This window comes from Mastigoproctus giganteus, chromosome 14, assembly GCF_048544385.1.
Source record: "Mastigoproctus giganteus isolate SK-2022 chromosome 14, ASM4854438v1, whole genome shotgun sequence".
In the NCBI taxonomy this organism is placed as follows: domain Eukaryota; kingdom Metazoa; phylum Arthropoda; class Arachnida; order Uropygi; family Thelyphonidae; genus Mastigoproctus; species Mastigoproctus giganteus.
Window position 1 is genome coordinate 2,384,085 of NC_143588.1, and position 17,740 is coordinate 2,401,824.

At 36.4% G+C, this 17,740-nt stretch overlaps 1 protein-coding gene across 4 annotated transcripts in view; it reads left to right on the forward strand.

Moving 5' to 3' along the window:
* LOC150074949 (CUE domain-containing protein 2-A) overlaps nt 1-6,932 on the forward strand; it is a 197,361-nt gene extending 190,429 nt beyond the window's left edge. For 3 of the 4 annotated variants that reach the window (XM_090388333.1, XM_090388332.1, XM_090388331.1), the window contains one exon: nt 6,765-6,932. In XM_090388333.1, coding sequence (XP_090244459.1) covers nt 6,765-6,911 — 147 coding nt within the window. In that variant the 3' untranslated portion in view covers nt 6,912-6,932. The remainder of the gene's footprint in view (nt 1-6,764) is intronic. The other variant, XM_090388334.1, reaches the window with a different exon arrangement.
* The last annotated feature ends 10,808 nt before the right edge of the window (nt 6,933-17,740 follow it).

Below are 17,740 nucleotides of genomic sequence, written 5' to 3' on the forward strand. Positions count from 1 at the left end.
CAGGATTTGGAACAGTGAAAATCTCCAAGAAGTTATTAGTTCCAGTGTAAGCTTTTTTTGTCTAGGCTTACAAATGGACTTACCAGGCTTACAAAAACGAACTCTGCACCATTGTGCAGAGTCCATTTTTAATTTACAGAAATTACAATTCTGTTTATAAATAGAATTGTCTATTTCAGCTTATTGTAAATAATGCCATAGCTTTAAAATGATTTTTGGGACACATTTGTTGAAAAAGTTCACCTGCCAACCATACTATCAAAGGTTTTGTGAGGTATCCTAAATGAAAACCATTGCAATAGTTAATGCAGGTGCTATTCAAAATGTATATATGTAAAAAGTGTCTCAAAAAGATGTGCACGCATCTGGTAATTAATAAAAAAATAAATGTGCACGTATTAGTAATTAATAAATAAAATTAATTATTAACCTCAAACTATTATTGAGTGTATACAGGAGTAATTTGTTGCACATGGTGAATTCTACTAGTGCAAATCTTCAAATTGTCTACCAGTTGCTTCTAGGCACTGTTCACAACAACAATCACCGAATGACATGGTTTCTGATATAACTGCTGGTATTTCACATCGTATGTCTTATCCCTTAGGTAGTTTCACAAGTAGACGTTGAGTATGGGTTAAATCAGGTGACAAGGCTACTTTTCAGAGACCAAAACATGAATAGTAGCTATATCAGGATGTGTGGCAATGAAAAATCCCAGTGTTCTCATTGGTTTTTCTCTAGTGTCAGTATTTTGAGGACAGTTAAATGTTTTATGTGTTTGAAGCTTTTATGTATACTACATAATTGGGTACCAATATCATGTTATATAAGAGGCTGACGTATTCATGTCAGTATTTTTTTTGTCTCTTTGTTATGGATACTGGACAAAGGCACAGCAAGCTATCTTTCTGCTACATTTGTGGATATTATATAGTTCCAAAGCAGGTGAAGTGTAACACAGTTGGTAAAACAAAGTTTTTAGTACATATGAAGACTATTTCGGAATGCCTATGAGTGAGCAAGGCAAGTTGAGGCCACCTTATTTCTGCTGCAGTAGTTGTTGGTCATTGTAGGAATTGTTTTGTGGTGGTTGTGCATATGCCTTTTGTTATATCTCAGATCATGATGACTGCTACTTTTATATATTGGAGTGGATATATCAAAGTTTAAAAGTCTGGGGAGGACTAAAAAGCTGTAATGTATTCCAACATGCCAGCCTCTGTCTCCAGTGCCACACAATGAAAGTCTGATAAATCTGGTGAATAGGATAATTGGGATTACACTGCAAAACCTGTTCAGGTAAAGCAAGAAATGCTTAAATTTCTAGGTTCCCCTTTAATTCACTGTCTTCTCTACAAGAATGGATTATCGGAGGAACAATATATAATACAGTTGTGGCTCATTACTGTATTGGTTCATATACCATTAAAATTGAATACTGTTATCGTAACTTTAAACCATGTACAGAACTCAGCTTGGCAATCAGGATTATGTTCATTCAAATCATCAAAGCTGTTAGCCCTCTGTATTTGTGATGAAAAAATCCATCTTTTTTACTTGATTTAGCTTCCCCATCTTGCTGTTGTAATATAGTTGGTTATAAAGAATTCCTCCATATTTTTTTTGTGAAAACTCAGTTCTTCTCTCCCTTTCTCTTTTCACAAGAAATAACAAAACTGTATTAAAATTGAATTTTTTTATTATTATTATTATTTTGTGAATTTCTGCTCATTTTTGTTGAACAAATTGGCCATCAGGTGTGCTGTGATAGGCTATATGGCAAAAGATAAATCTGGGAAAATAGCATTGTTTGCTTTTATGTGCAATCACTTTATGGTACTTGTACAGTGTGAGGCTAATTAACAATATCTTAGGAACAGTACAAGTAGATTCAGTACAAGTAGATTACACTTGTGTACAAGTGTAAGTTCACTATACCACTGAGCTTGAATATTGCCTTCTTCATTTTAAACCGTTTATAGAATTCATTGTCAGTTTCCAGTAGTGGGGAACGTGATTCAATCAGAATCAAACATTTGCAAACAAATAAGCATCAGAACAGTATGCAGTGCATAGGGGGGATGGAAAAATAGACGTAGCATTTTGCAGTGATGATGTCATATGCCGAATGTTTATTTGCATCTTTGGTCATAAAACATGATCTTCCTTTGAATTGTGCTGATCACGAAGATGTGCTATTCAGAAATATGATTCTCAATAGCAAAATGGCAAAAAAATATGGTTTGTGGAAAAACAAAAAGAACAGGCATTGTTAGTGAAATTGCACAGGTAGTATCTGCCTCTGAAGAATGGGCCATTTTTGATTGCTGTAAATGGCATTATTCAAAGTCATTAACAGCTATATCCCACTGCAGTGACCTTATGTAATAAAAATATCTTCAACTCTAAATCAGCTTACTCTCAGTGTCAGCATTGGAAAGCAGAGTGCAACATTGAGCATCATCTGAACAACCAGAAAGCCTGCATGAGATTTCTTAAGAAAACTGTCTGGCACGCTACACTTAGTGTTGATAATGTACCTCAGGGCTGGCTCTAGGCTTAGGCACAAAAGCCACGGGCCTAGGGGCGCAATGATTTTGGGGCATCAACACCGTAAAAAAAAAAGTAATAGTATTAAAGAGGACCAGAGAGTCGAAGTGTTGGTGGTACGAGCAGTGCCCCCCCCTCCCCCACCAAAGCCATATTGCAAGGGGCATCGTTTTTAACATTTTTTGTTTTTGGTTTGCCTATTTAATTTTTCGTACCAGGTGCCGTATTGCATAGGGCCTCGTTTTGATAAAAGAATTTTATTTTTGGGGTGCCTGTTTTACTTTTCACACCAAACTCCATTTTATCATGCTACAGCTGTGAACCAGTCTGGAGCATTCGATAAACTATAAAAATTAAATAACTGGTTAATCAATTAATTATTAGTTAACTAAGCAGTTAACTGGATCAATGGGTCTTTGGAAACTAATTTATACTAGCCTATTAAAAGCAGGTACTGCTAATGCTTTGCCCTGTAGTCTGTGAACTGGATGGAATAATACGAAAATTAGACTGGAAACAAGTTGTAATGACTGACTCATATTAAAACACTTCTATGATACATTTTATTTCTGTTACAATAAATGATGCTAAGCAAAGTATTTATTTTGGGGAGACTCTTGCCCTTTTATGGACCAAACACTACTATTTACAACATTATGAATTGTGTTGTCTTGATGTTAAAGGTCGCTACCAAAGAATGTGAGTGGGGTATGAAGAAATGAAAGATAACACTACCCTTTACTAACAAGTTTTGCCTGTTATTATTGTCCTTAGCCATGTAAAAAAAAACATTGTCCTTTGCCATGTAAAAAAATATTGTCCTTTGCCATGCCAAAAAAACAAAAAATTGTTTTTTGCTATGATTTTCAGTAATTATTCTTATACAGTACTTTATAGACACAGCTTATATACTTTAAGATTTTTTTTTGCTTTGTTTTTGCAAAATTATTACATTTATTATTATTATACACCTATTTTATAAGTATAATTTTAAATATTTTATTCAAGAATTTTTTTGTTTAGTTTTTGAATAATTTATTGTTGTTATATACCTTTTGTAAATAAAAGTTTGTAAATTTAATTTTATGTAAGAGTTTTTTTAAATATGTTCTATTACGACATGCCCTTTTGTAAAATTTATAAAGCTTAAAAATTTAAAATAAAAAAAAAATGATCAGATGCTGAAAACAAAACTGTGACCAATGGGCACCACATACCCTCGAGCCGGCCCTGATGTACCTGTTATGGTAGACCTAAAAACCAGAGTAGCAAGGATATTGAAGGAGGAGATTGAGCACTTTGTTGTAATAGATGGTCCTTGTGATTAATTTGTGTGCTGAAAAGGGAGCTGCATGCATTTGAATACAAGTCAGTTGCCACTGACTTGTATTCAAATCCAGTTCATAATTCAAAAGTTTGAAAGAAGACAGATTGAACAAAAAACAGCTTCTGAATTTCAAACTTCTTGTAAAAGCAATTCTAAATTGGTCAGGCAAGCTGCTAATTTTAGACATGATGTCTCACTCGTGCAGAGTCTGTTCATGTTCTTCTTCTCTGGCTTTATTCTGTTATGCCCTTTATTTCTGTCATTCCCATGTTCAAAAATCCAAATATAGATCTTCAATCCAACTTGCTTCCATTTCCTGTACCAAGGTCATTATTGTTAGATATTTTGAAAATTAAGTGCAAATTTATTTTACCAACAACTTTCAAATCTTCCACTTCCATTGTGGAAGTTGATTACTATAGCAGACTAAATCAGGTGGATAATTGCGACTTCATTGTGTGGATATCTGCCAGAGTCATGGGAGACTAAAGCAAGAGAAGATTCTGTTGTGGTTGTTTTTTTCTCAATGAGGAAATACTTTATGGCTGCATGTGACTACAGTGCACAAGTTCCCATCACTAACAATGTTCTTATAAATGCTAAGGTAGCACAAATTTCATGAATTGATAGTGAATCATATTCAAGTTTGAAATTTTTTGTGTGTACAAAAGGTGATCCCTCAGTAAAGGATATTAGTTGATGGAATTATGCCAGATAAACATGATACTGATGAAAATGAAAACTATGATAAGAAGAACCATTAGAACTTAAGTGAGGGAAAGTAAGAACTGCAAATTATTGTACAGTTCACAATGATGCACTGAAAATTTAATTGCCAAGAATTTTAAATAATAAACATTGATGAAATTTTTAAACAATAGGTGAATATGTTTATAATATTCTTTTTTGTATTTCTTGTTTTTTGATTTTTATTTTATTTATTTTTTTTATTTCAGCATTAAAGTCTTTCGTTAGCATTAGTAAATGCACATGATGCCAGAAAGCAAGCTTATATAGCATCAGCCAAAAAAAAAAAAAAAAATCTAATTTCACCCATCTACTTGCTCCCCAAATGTTTGTCTAGTTCTGCCTTGAATCTATTTAAGCTATCAACTTCTACAATGACAGATGGACATTTGTTCCAGCAATCAACCACACACTGGCTAAAGGCAAACTTCCGCACATCTATCCTACAACTCTCTTTCCTCAATTTGGATTTATGCCCTCTCAGGCAATTATTCTGAGCAAGAGGAAGAATCCCATCAGCATTGAGCATGCTCAAACCATTCAAGGCTTTATACACCTCAATCTGGTCACCTTGCAGGTGCCTGGTCTCCAGACACTGTAATTTGCAAAACTTAAGCCTTTCTTCGTAAGAGCAACCCTTTGTTCCATTCACTAATCTTGTTGCCCTTCTCTGCACTCGCTCCAGCAGCTCTACATCCTTCCTAAAATCAGGCCTCCAGACCTGTGTACAGTACTCGAGGTGTGGCCTAACCATTGCGTTATACAATGGAATAATCACCTCCTTATCCCTACTAGAAAAATTCCTGTGTGACAGGAATTCCATTGACAAGACACCATGAGCTACTCTAGCAGACCATCTGAACTGCTCAGAAAACTTCATATCTGCCTGCACAATTACCCCCAGGTCCTTTTCATTTTCTACCACTGTCAGTGTAGTACCACACAGTTGATACGTTACTCTGGGGTTACTGCTTCCCATATGCAGTACTTTACATTTGTCAATGTTAAACTTGAGTTCCCACCTCTCAGCTCATCTGCTCAACCTTTCTAGATCCTGTTGCAGCAGCATACTGTCATTAGTGTCATTAACAACCCTGCCAACCTTCATATCATCTGCAAACTTGGACATTAAGCCTGATATACCATCATCAATATCATTAATAAAGACAGAAAACAATGGACCCAACACCGAACCCTGAGGGACTCCACTAATAACATTAGTTCACGAAGAGCAGTATTGATTACCACCCTCTGTCTTCTCCCACTCAACCATCCCTTTATCCATAGCAGCAATTTGCCTCCAATGCCACGCTGCTCCAATTTGTGCAGCAGTCTTCCATGTGTGTCACTTAGTGACATAATGTTGTTTGCCTAGCAGCACTGGTGGCTACCCACAGCGCCTGCTTGCTTTGTTTTTTGTGAAGCATACAGAGCCCTGTAAAGGCGAGATTGTGTGAAAAATGTGGTTGTGTCAGTGTAGTGTGGGGTTGCATCATCCTTTTGGCCGCATAGCTGCAGGGGCCCCTATTTGGACTCGTCTTGCCTGTCACTCACAGTGAGGTAGGCAATAGTGAAGAGGCAACAGTACTCTTGCAGGCCCCTCCACAGAGTCTCCTAAGCTTTCCATCCATAAGGAAAGTTTTTATTAAGAAGGGAACACTGGGGAATAGTAAAAAGCAGGTCAACAATGGGAATAATAGGGATGGATGTAGTAGAGGCTAGATGGTGATATGATTCAGGTGTTTAAGGCTTTGAATGGATTGAGCAAGTGCAATGCTGATGGAATTCTTCCTCTTGACCAGGCTGTGCATGTGGGGCCATAAATTCAAATTGAGGAAGAATGATTGCAGAACAGATGTGTAGAAGTTTGCCTTTAGCCAGCAGGTGGTTGATTGCTGAAACAAAGTTCAATCTGATGAAGTGGTTAGCTTGAATTAATTCAAGGGAGAACCAGACAAATTGTTGAGGGAATGGACAGGTGAAATGGGAAGTTTTTTTTTTTTTTTTTTTTTGCTGATGCTGTATAAGTTTGCTTTCTTGCTTCAATTACCACTAATAATACTAATACTGTATCTTTTCTTACAACCAGTCTACCCTATTTTCTTTGATGTATTTCATTTTTGCCATTTTTGTGTAGGAGCCAAAGAAGCTGATTCGCTATAGAGATAACAAAATAGTTAGTGTGAAGGGAGAAAGATACACAGAGGTCAAATCTGAAGAAACAGAAGACATGAAGAGAACGTATGTTACCCTTAAACCAGCACGCCAATATCGCTTTCATTAAACCAAAATAATCAAGTTTCAGTGATCAGTCTTTAGAAGTACTTTTCTGCTTGGGAACTTATTTAATCTTGCAGTTTCAAGTAGAGGCATTAAAGTACTGCTTCTGTTTTTTAATGTAAAAAAATTTCAGGTTTTTTTGATAAATAATAAATATTCACATATATGTATATATATATATATATATATATATATGTATATATATATATATATATATATATATATATGTATGTGTGTGAATATTTAAATCAGAAGTGAATTTCAGATATAACTTTTGTATCTTCATTTAATTCCACATAGGATGATTATAAAGCCCCTGTAGTTTTTAAACTTTAATAACTTTTAATTTGCATATGAGGGTAAAAACAAAAACTATAGATGGCATATGAAAGCACATTTAAAATTCTAGCCAAAAATTTCTGGACTTTGCTGTAACTATTATCTATCAGAAAGCCTTGTTTGTTCCGACTGTGCAGATTTTTGGTTTTTTTGGGTAAACATTTTAAACAATTCTGAATGCAGGATTGGTGCCCCTTTGCTGCTTTTTTTTTTTTTTTAATTTTAATTTATTTATTCATTCATTGCCTTTTTAATTTATTCTCTTCATAATTTCTTCAGTTAAATGGTGGTGTCAGTGTTTTAAGAAATAAATTTCTGTATGGTTGTAAAGTATTTTGTATTTGCCATGTAATTCTCTTGACTTGGGGAAGGCACATGCTGCTTTATTCTCCAGTGCATGTTAATTCCTTTTCCATTACCATTTGAGCCACCAGAATTTTGGGCTGATTCATTTAGCTTTACTTGGTGGAGATTTTGTAAGTCCCAAAAGCTTGTTGTCTAATGTGAAAATGTTACCTGCTCACTACATAAACACTAAGTTTAAAAGATATTGGGTTGTGCAAAAATTTAATAATATTTACATTTTAAGAATTATACAAAATTCCTATCTTCAGATTGACTGGATTATTTTTGAAATATAGATGGTATTAAATTACTTTTTGCACAACTTGGTGTCCTTTATTTTAACTTGTTGATTTTAGGCCTCCACAAGATTGGAATTTAGCTTTTGTGTTCTGTTTAATGTGTTGTAAATACTTGTGATTAATGTTTTTATAATTAAGTAGGTTTACTTTTTATGTTCCGTGGTAATATTTTACTTATTTAATTGTGTAAGGATTGTGCTTGTAATGAGCAGTGAGCATTTGTTTTTTTCTGGTAGATTTAAAATATATTCTTGTGAAACATAAAATATATATACAGCCACTCCCCGACTTACGTAGGGATTGCGTTCTGCTGAACTCTGCTTAAGTCGAATTTTACATTAGTTGGAATTTTCCTAAATGCTTATGTAGCATTCGCAACTATTCTTGCTGAATTTGATTGGCGCAAAAAAGAAATGTCCGGAGAACATGTAAGTAGAATTATTTATTCAGTTTTTTTATCTCATATGCAGGAAAAATCACAAAAGTGTATAAAATTACAAAAAAAGGGAGGGGCCAGCCATAACATCAGTAAGTTTTACCTCTCAAGCATCGTTGCCAGAACCAGCGTCTTCAGCTGATAAGTAGGTTGAGGCTGAGGAGCTAAGAGCTGTGGAGATTTAAAAGAGGTCAGCCACTCAACCTTACAAAAGAACATATTAATGGATGACTGGAATATGGCTTTTTTATTTTCTTCGTAGATTTATTTGTTGTAAGCAAGCATATTGTTCACTATGAGGATACATCTTCTCAAACCTTGCCATTGCCAATGCAATTCACGAAATGCCATTGCCATCTCTGGTGATGAAGCATCTCGGCTCCTCATTTGGTTCATCTTGAGTCTCGTCAGCATTTTCTTCTTTCACTATCACTGCTTGCAAGTCAGTAAGTTCTTCGTTAGATAACTACACTTCTTCCTCTATTAACTCCTCCACATCTTTGGCATCAACCTCCAGTTGAAGTAGCTCTGCAAGCCTTACAATCTTATCTGTAACCTCTTCATGTGATTCATCTTTTTCAAATCCTTCAAACCCTTTAACGTGCTGTAGTCATATCTTCTTCCATATGCCATTCAAACAACTTTTAGTAATTTCTGCCCAGGCCTTATTAATGTTTAAGATGGCATGGTAAATATTGTAAGATTTCCAAAAGTCTCTTAATGTCAAATTTTTCTTGCCATTTATTGCAGACATTACCTGAGCAAATGTGCATAAGTAGAATGCTTTGAAATAACACCCTGATCCATAGGTTGCCCCAAGCAAGAGTGTTACTCTATCTTAGCATTAAATCAGCTCACACACCAACCATAAGAATAAGTATTTACTGTAACTAAAATATTTACAAATTAAAATAAATAAATAGTGACAAAAACTGCTATTATATTAAATTAAATTATATACATGTAAAAAAAAAATCATAGACAGGTTTAGTAGAGGAATAGAGTCTAACCGTCAGGAACCGTTTGTTCCTGTGGCTACCGCATACATTCCTTACTATCCAGGCATTACCGAGCATCTCGCTAGAGTTTTGCGGGGTTATAAAACACGCTGTGTGCAGCTTCCCGGGCGGAGGTTGCACACAGTGTTGTCTCAGGTAAAAGACCCAATAGCAAAGGACCTGAGTAGTGGAGTAGTATACAGGATAAAATGCCCGGATTGTGGGGAATGTTATGTGGGTGAGACAAAACGACGGCTCAAGGATTGTCTGGGGGAGCATGCAAATGCTATAAAAACCGCTGATTACAATAAGTCTGCTGTGGCCGAACATTTTTGGGAGAAGCAGCATCAAATCTCCCCAGCGGATGCGGTTATCGTGGATCGAGCGCATGGGTTCTGGAACCGTAAATGGCTCGAGAGCCTACGAATCTGTTCATCCGACCACAATATTATGAATAGGGATAGAGGTATGCATCCTCTGTTTGAAAGTATCATCCTAAGTACGGATGAACGGTTTTGCTTAACACGTTCCTGAGCTATTTCCGCTTCCAGTTCAGACCATGCGCCGACTGCACCACGTGTATAAGTACCGTGAGCCTGTTATATATGGACGTGCTGCAGGATGTTTTGTTACTGCCGAGGAAGGAAGCCGATGCTTTCGAAAGCTCCAGAGATTTTTATCGCTTTTAATCCGGTTTATTTTAGTGTATTTTATCTCAAGGATTTTATCACAGTTTTAATGTTTTTTTTTTTTTTACATGTATATAATTTAATTTAATATAATAGCAGTTTTTGTAAATATTTATTTATTTTAATTTGTAAATATTTTAGTTACAGTAAATACTTATTCTTATGGTTGGTGTGTGAGCTGATTTAATGCTAAAATATGAATTTTCCCAACCTCAGAGGCCTTTTTCAGGATAGTGTTACTCTATCTTTTGAAGCCTTGAAATCTGGCATCGTTTTTCCCTCTTTGGCAATGTACGTGCTATCAGGCATTTTTTCCAACACATCACAAAATTTCTCTACAGCTGTACTGGCAACTTCACTGCATACTTTAACATTGTGGAAACTAGTCCATTGCTTGAACCTATTAAACCATCTGTTGCTTCCACAAACTTGGCTTGGGGTTCGCCATACTTATCCATAATATCTTCATAAATACTTCTTGCTTTTGCTTGAATGGCAATTAGACTCAGGGACACTCGTTTCTGAATCTGATTTTCCATCCATATTATTAATATGGATGGAAAATCAGATTCAGAAACAAGTAGGTTTTCCATCTTCGATATAGTACCTGAAGGCTGTTTTGTGATCACTTGTTGATCTTAAATGCGCTGATCCTTTAGCATGTTCTTTTATACGTGCACTGTCCTTTAAAATAGTATTCAGTGTTGAAGCAGCAAGACCTGATTTCCATGGTGGTTTGTTTGTTATTTGGTTTTTAGGAGCATTAGCAACTAAGGCCATATTGCTCCGGGGATATGCGATGGTCATTTCTTGACCTTTCCGCATCCTCCATATTTGGTGGTCAGGGGCTCGAACCACAGTCTAATCAAGAAGCGTGTGCTGCGCACTGCTGCTCCTGCCCACCTGGCTACGGAGGTGCCGATTCCCATGGAATAGATGACAAACTTTGTCCTGCTTCGTACTTCTTAATCATTTTCATCTTCATTTCTAAATCAATTTTGTTTTCTTTCCTTGCACTTTCCATTGGTTGCTTTTTCTCCATCATTGTATAAGTAAATAGGAATGAAGGGAAGGTTCTGAAAATTTCACATAAATTTTTCACATAATTAATAACATAAAAACCCACACAATTCCAGTTATTGGTATTATTGCAAATGCAAGATTGAGTTGACTACCCATTTGTAATAGATTTCACTAACAGAAAAGCCCAATAAACCGGAGTTCAAATTGTTTTTATTGTTTTATGGTTGTGACCTCCAGAAATGGGTTCACATTACAATATTTTCACAAAATTCCTATATTCCTCCATTTATTCCTATGGTGCAAAATACGTTTCCATATTTTATTTATTTATTTATTTTATTTTATTTTTTTCAGTTTGCACCAGCCAGCAAAAACTTAGGTAAAGTCGAATTTACGTAAGTCGGGAGTACCTGTATTTTCAAAATACTATTCCTAGTTTCATTATGCATAGTAATACATGATTTATATTGAAGAAAAACTTTGCTGATGCTTTCATTCTGTCATTTTCACTTGTCTGACGTGTGCAAACCAAAAATTATTGAAGTTGTAGATGGGCATTTTAACTGCCTTTGTATAGTATAGGCTTTGGATTTTTTTCTGCAGTTTTTTTTTTTTTTTTTTTATGAAAAAAAAACATTTGCGCTGCCATCCACTTTCTGGGATTTCCTCGTACCTTGTGATACATTTTCCAAGCATGTCTCATGTGCACTTGGGTGATGGATGCTCAATACTTGAGTTTTTTTCCTTTTCTATTCTTTTCTTTCATACTGTAACAATAAATAATTCATTTGGATCATCTTGTAATTATATCCATATTTTGGCAGTTACATAATGAGTTTGTATGCATTGCATACATACTCATGTTTTTGGTGAGGGAGAAGTGTTGGTGAAAATTTTAAGCTTTTTTTTTTTTTTTTTTTTTTTTACTTTTGCTTTGCTCATGTATTTAAAGCATTAGTATGTGTTTACACCTGTGTTTATGTACAGTAGTTTTTATTTGCTCTTTTACAGCATAGTTTGTTAGCTAAAATATAATAAATGTAATAAATGTACGAGCTGTACAAGTTTATTTCTTGTATGATCAAAATAAATTTTTACTGGAATTTTTGTGTGCCTTGTGTAGTAATAATATATAAACATATTTAATTGGTAGTCTTTACTATTAGACTTGTCCAAATAAATTACTTTAAAGTAATATTTAAGACAAACATTCTTTTTTGGTTTTCCTACAGCTCCTCTTGATTTAATTTATGATGGAGAATCATACTCTGTCTGATCCTTTTCCATTTCACATTTGCTCTTCTTCCATTTCACATTTGTGAAATGGAAAAAGAGCAAAAAAAGGATCAAATGAATTTAGCAATGAAAAGTTTTTTCCTTTTCACAGGGACTCAGTTTTCCTCTTTCTTTTTATTTTTGCAAAAAAAAATACCAGTAAAACATTAAAATTGGAATTTCTGCAATTTTGCAAATTGCTGCTTGTTTTCAATAACGAAATGACCACCACATCATTTCATTATTGAAAATAACGAAATTATAGCATTATTCCTTGTAATTTGTGATTATTTCATAGTTCTTGTGTGTTGTAAAGCTAATTTACATCTTTCAGTTATAAGAGGCGGAGGAGTATAATTTTTTTTTTTTTTTTTTTTTTTATGAAAACCACGAGAGGAATTAAAACATAGTACTTGGTACTATTCTTGGGTTGGATGTTGAAAAGACGAAAGAAGATATTTGTTGATATTAGACTTGAACTTCCGTAAACTGTAATTTTCAGGAAATACGTACAAATGAAGTTTGTTCCAAAAAACAGCAGTTGAATGAATAAACGAGGAAGATGAAAAGTTGGTTCTGTGAGTTTGAAGTTGGACAGTAAATGGATGTTGTCTGGTGGTGGCACGGGTTCAGACTGTTTTGAAAGAGAGAGCGAGAATAATAGAAGCCAAATCAGAAGAACATTGCCCATGGAAGCATCTGTAGAAAAGGCATGAAGCAGAAACAGTACATCTATGAGACAGTGAGTAGAGAGAGACACTGTTAGAGAGGAGTCATTAATTAGACTAACTGGCCTCTTCTGAATGGAATCTAGAAGCCTGAGAGAGGTTTTAGGGGTCACTGCCCCAGATGTGGGTACAACATTCCATGGTGGGTGATTTCCAATTTGTACAGAGTGAACAGCTGTTTGGAAAAAAAGTAACGCCGAGAGCGAAAGAGGAAACCTAGTTTTTTAGATGCACAGGAAGCAATATTTGTAATGTGCTGTTGCCAAGAGAAATTAGAAGTCAGGGTAATCCCCAAAAGAGATATATCAACTTGCCTAGAAATCGGAGTATCACCAAAGATAAGCATAGGAGCAGAAGAATCCTTTTTGTGAGATATAAGTTTTAGAAGAGTTTTAGAAGGATTGAAATTAACACTGAGTTTTAGAAGGATTGAAATTAACCAAGTTGTCTTTGCCTCACTGGAGAATTACCTGGAGGTCGGCATTTAAGGAATTGGTAGCGGATATTCAAGAAGTTGAAGCTGATTGAGCAGGGCAAGGTTTCTCAAAATGTAAAGTGGAACGATGTGCTATCATCGGTAAAACTATGGATAGGATTTCCAGTCAATGGACGAAGGTCATTGATATACAAGAGGAAAAGAGTGGGGGAAAGAACTGAACCTTGGGGGACACCGGCATTAGTGGAGAAGTTAGAAGACAGAGAGAGAGCGCCTCCGTAGCCAGGTGGGAAGGAGCAGCAGTGCGTAGCACACGCTTCTTGATTAGACCGGGGGTCGAGCCCGTCACCACCAAATACGGAGGATGCGGAAAGGTCAATGGAATGACCACCGCATATTCCCGGAGCAATATGGCCTTAGTTGCTAATGCTCCTAAAAACCCAACAACTCTATTAGAGTTCAAGCTAACTCTATTAGAAGACAGAGAGCCATCACCCTCAGTGAGCAATCAGAGAGAGAGAGAATAATCAATTACAAAAAACAGTTGGCAAACCATAAGATGGAAGCTTGTTTAGAAGACATTTATGCCAAACATGATCAAAAACCTTTGAGATGGCAAGAGCAACTGCTTGTGTTTCATTGAACTTTTCCATTGAATTTGTCCATAAATGGGTAACATAAGCCAGAATATCACCAGCGAATCAACACTGACGCAATCCATATTGGCGATCGCTCATCAGATGAACGGTTTCTAGTTAGTTCAAGAGTTGGCGGTTAATTGATTTCTCCATTACTTTAGAAAGAGTAGAAGTAATTGCAATGGGATGATATTTTGATGGGAGGGATTTGTCACCTTTTTAGGAACTGGCTGGATATGAGCAAATTTTGAAGCAGAAGGAAAAAGACTTTTGGAATAAGAAAGTGAAAAAAGGCGGCAAATAACAAGAGTAAGTTCAGGAGCACAGGTTTTGAGAACATATGGAGAAATACCATCCGGACCTGGAGCTGTCTTAGCATCAAGATTTATCAAAATCCTTCTAACATCCTTTAGATGAAAGACCACAGGAGGCATTGAATGGAGTGTGCTAGGAATGGTGGGAGGTGTTTTACCAAGATCATTAATACGTGAGTTAGGAGAAAAATGCGATGCTCTCAGGTCAGCTTTATCCTTTGCTGAAGTGACAGTACCATCTGGTTTTGACAAAGGTGGGAGCAGAGATGGGCACAAGTTCCAGTCAGTAGCAAGAGACCAGAATGCTCAGCTACCAGTAGGGCAAGAAGCAAATTTTCTACTCTTAGCCTGTTCAAAATCTAGTTTAGACTGATTAATAACTGCTTTACAATTGTTGCGAGCTTTGGTGTAGGCAGAAAATAAAACTGAAGTACTGGAAACAAGCTAATTACGATATGCAACATTCTTCTCTTGTACAGCCTTAGCACATTTATTGGAAAACCAAGGTTTAGATAAAGGACAAGATTTTAAAGTGGGGTGTGAGATAAAGGATACCATTCCTGCAATAATAATTTCGCTAACATGATCTGAGAAAATGCTGACATCAGAAGTTTTGAAACAGTAATCCGACCAAGGAAAAGAATAAAAGCAATCTCGCAGGTCATCCCATTTTGCATTCTCGTAATGCCAAACAATACAAGGTTGGGAATAGCCGGGTGCCTCTATAGCCAAGTGGGAAGGAGCAGCAGCGCGTAGCACATGCTTCTTGATTAGACCCGGGTTCGAGCCCGTCACCACCAAATACGATGCGGACAGGTCAGGGAATGACCAGCGCATATCCCCAGAGCAATATGGCCTTAGTTGCTAATGCTCCAAAAAACAAACAAGTTGTACAAGTTGGGAATAGCCATTAGGTAATGGCTCCATTGGAGAACTGCAATCACCAAAATGTTGTGATCTGCGGTGCCTAAAGGACCGCTCACTTCGACCGTGTACTTAGAAGGGCCGTTTGTGAGAAAAAGTTTAAGCGTGTTGGCTGCATTGTTAGGATTGTCTGGTATTCTTATAGGTAAATGAACAATCTGTGCAAGGTCATTAGTAATTGCAAAAGCCTCAGCATCCTGACCAGCTGGATCAGTGTGACTAGAACACTGAAGCCAGCTGGAGTTGTGAACATTAAAATCACCAAGGAAAATTACCTCACTGTTAGGAAAGTTGGACTGAGAGAGTCAAGTTGCAAAGAGAGGATGTCAAAGAGCTCCAAGTGATTAGTAGACTTGGGAGAACAGTAGAGACAACAGATGAATTTGACACTTGGTAGGGAAATTTTAAGCCAGAGAAGATCGAAGAGAGGAGATTCCAAATTACCAAGTCTCTGACAGGGAATATCGGAACAGACATATGCACAAGTACCACCTTTGAGGCAAAAGGAATCGTACAGCAAATAATTTGGGCAACTGAGATGAGCATTAGTTTAATCAACCGATAACAGATTCTGTCTAAAAAGTACATGGGGTTTGGTAGACTGCAAGTGGAAATGGACATCGCTGAGATTAGAATTGAGACCACGTATATTTGTGAAATGAATTAGGAAGTGCTTGGGTGGTTTAGACCTTTTTGCAGATAAGCTTACTCTATTAGTTTGACAATTCATGGTGTATTAAATAGTAAGAATAAGTGGGTGGGATATGCTGTATGAAGTAATGAAATTTTTGGATATGGCGTACACATGGTAAGAATATACCCAGATCCTTGACATAACATGGCTTCGACAATGCCCGCCACATACCACTCGGCCTCCCTCAAGTCACTATACGGCAGAGTAGGGGTAGCAAGATTATACACTAGCTGATCTGGAATCCTCCTAAAGAGTTACCAATAGGTTCAGTCCGGTGTACTAACTAGCAGGCGGCCTGCGAACACCATTTTAGAGAGCTGTACCCTCAAAATGTAAGGGAAGATTGGATTTCACAATGATGTTCATCATAACCTCAAAAGTCATCAGTCATACTGCATGATGGAGAGATAGGGAAGGGTTGACCGTAACTTGTCTCTGGAGACTAAACATGGGTTCCACCACTTCAAGCCTCCATTAAGCAAAGTGGTGGTATTTCACCGGTTGATGAGAGTCATATACGACCTAGTACTGCATGATAACACAGAGTGGCGGCATTCCTCCATGTGGTGTGTGTGTGTCACACCTTGACCCCTGCTTGCATTGGTTCTCATGGTTGTGACCTCTAGAAATCTGATCGAACTATGTGGTATGGTCAGAGACAATCGTAGGGTTATCTTCAGTGCTGCAGTCTCCTGCCCCGACTAAACGGCATTTTGTCCCAATTAAGCGAAGTAAACCCTGGCTATTTTCTCGATTGGTTTCTGTTTTTTAAGATTTGCCCCGATTAACCGGTGGCCCAAATAACCGGAATCCACTGTATAAACAAAAGATATTTATTAATTGTTAAGATAGTATGAATCAGAGCTATACTACTCAATATGTTCTACGTTGATAATAATATTAGTAAAATAATAAGAGGTGTTTACCTCAATATAGTGCGTAGAACACTTCCTTATGATACCCTCCAGAAATTAAAACGAAAAAATCGAAAACTTACCGGTACATTAGAGTAAAATATAAATAACTAAATAATCAATTTAACACAATTCAAATCAATTTAAAACAATTAAAAATCAAATTAACGCAATTAAAAGAATCTAAACGAAAATATTCAAAACGATTTTCCTTCCTGAAGCTGACAATGCTTTTCAACCGTATGTCGTGATCACAGGAATGAAAATTACCGAATCGGATTAAACCTGATCCTTAAATAGAGATTTGTCTTCACGCATTCGCGTAAAGGTCCACGCATCGGAGATCAAATATGGCCGCCGAACATTAACCGAATTCTCGTGTAATTTAATTTCAACGGTTTCTGCAATTAATAGTTGCGTATAATTACGTTGAACGTTAAGTATTTTGGCCTCGTTAAATAAAAAAGTATGTTTTTCGTTAATGGCATGAAAGGCTAATTCTGACGCTGCTGAACGAGAAGCACGAACTGAGGCTTCGTGTTGATTTACACGAATATTAAGAGAAAATCGGGTCGAACCCCGATAAGACGAGTCGCAATCACCGCAAGAAATGTTGTATACTAGATCATTAATTTGTGTAAAAATGTTGTATACCAGATCATTAATTTGTGTTGCGAACGCTGAAAGAACTGAGCGATTGTTCAGTATAGTGTGTAACTTCCGTATTGGCCTAGCTACAATTTTAAATTCGGTATCTTTAAAGAATCTGTTAAGCTGTTTG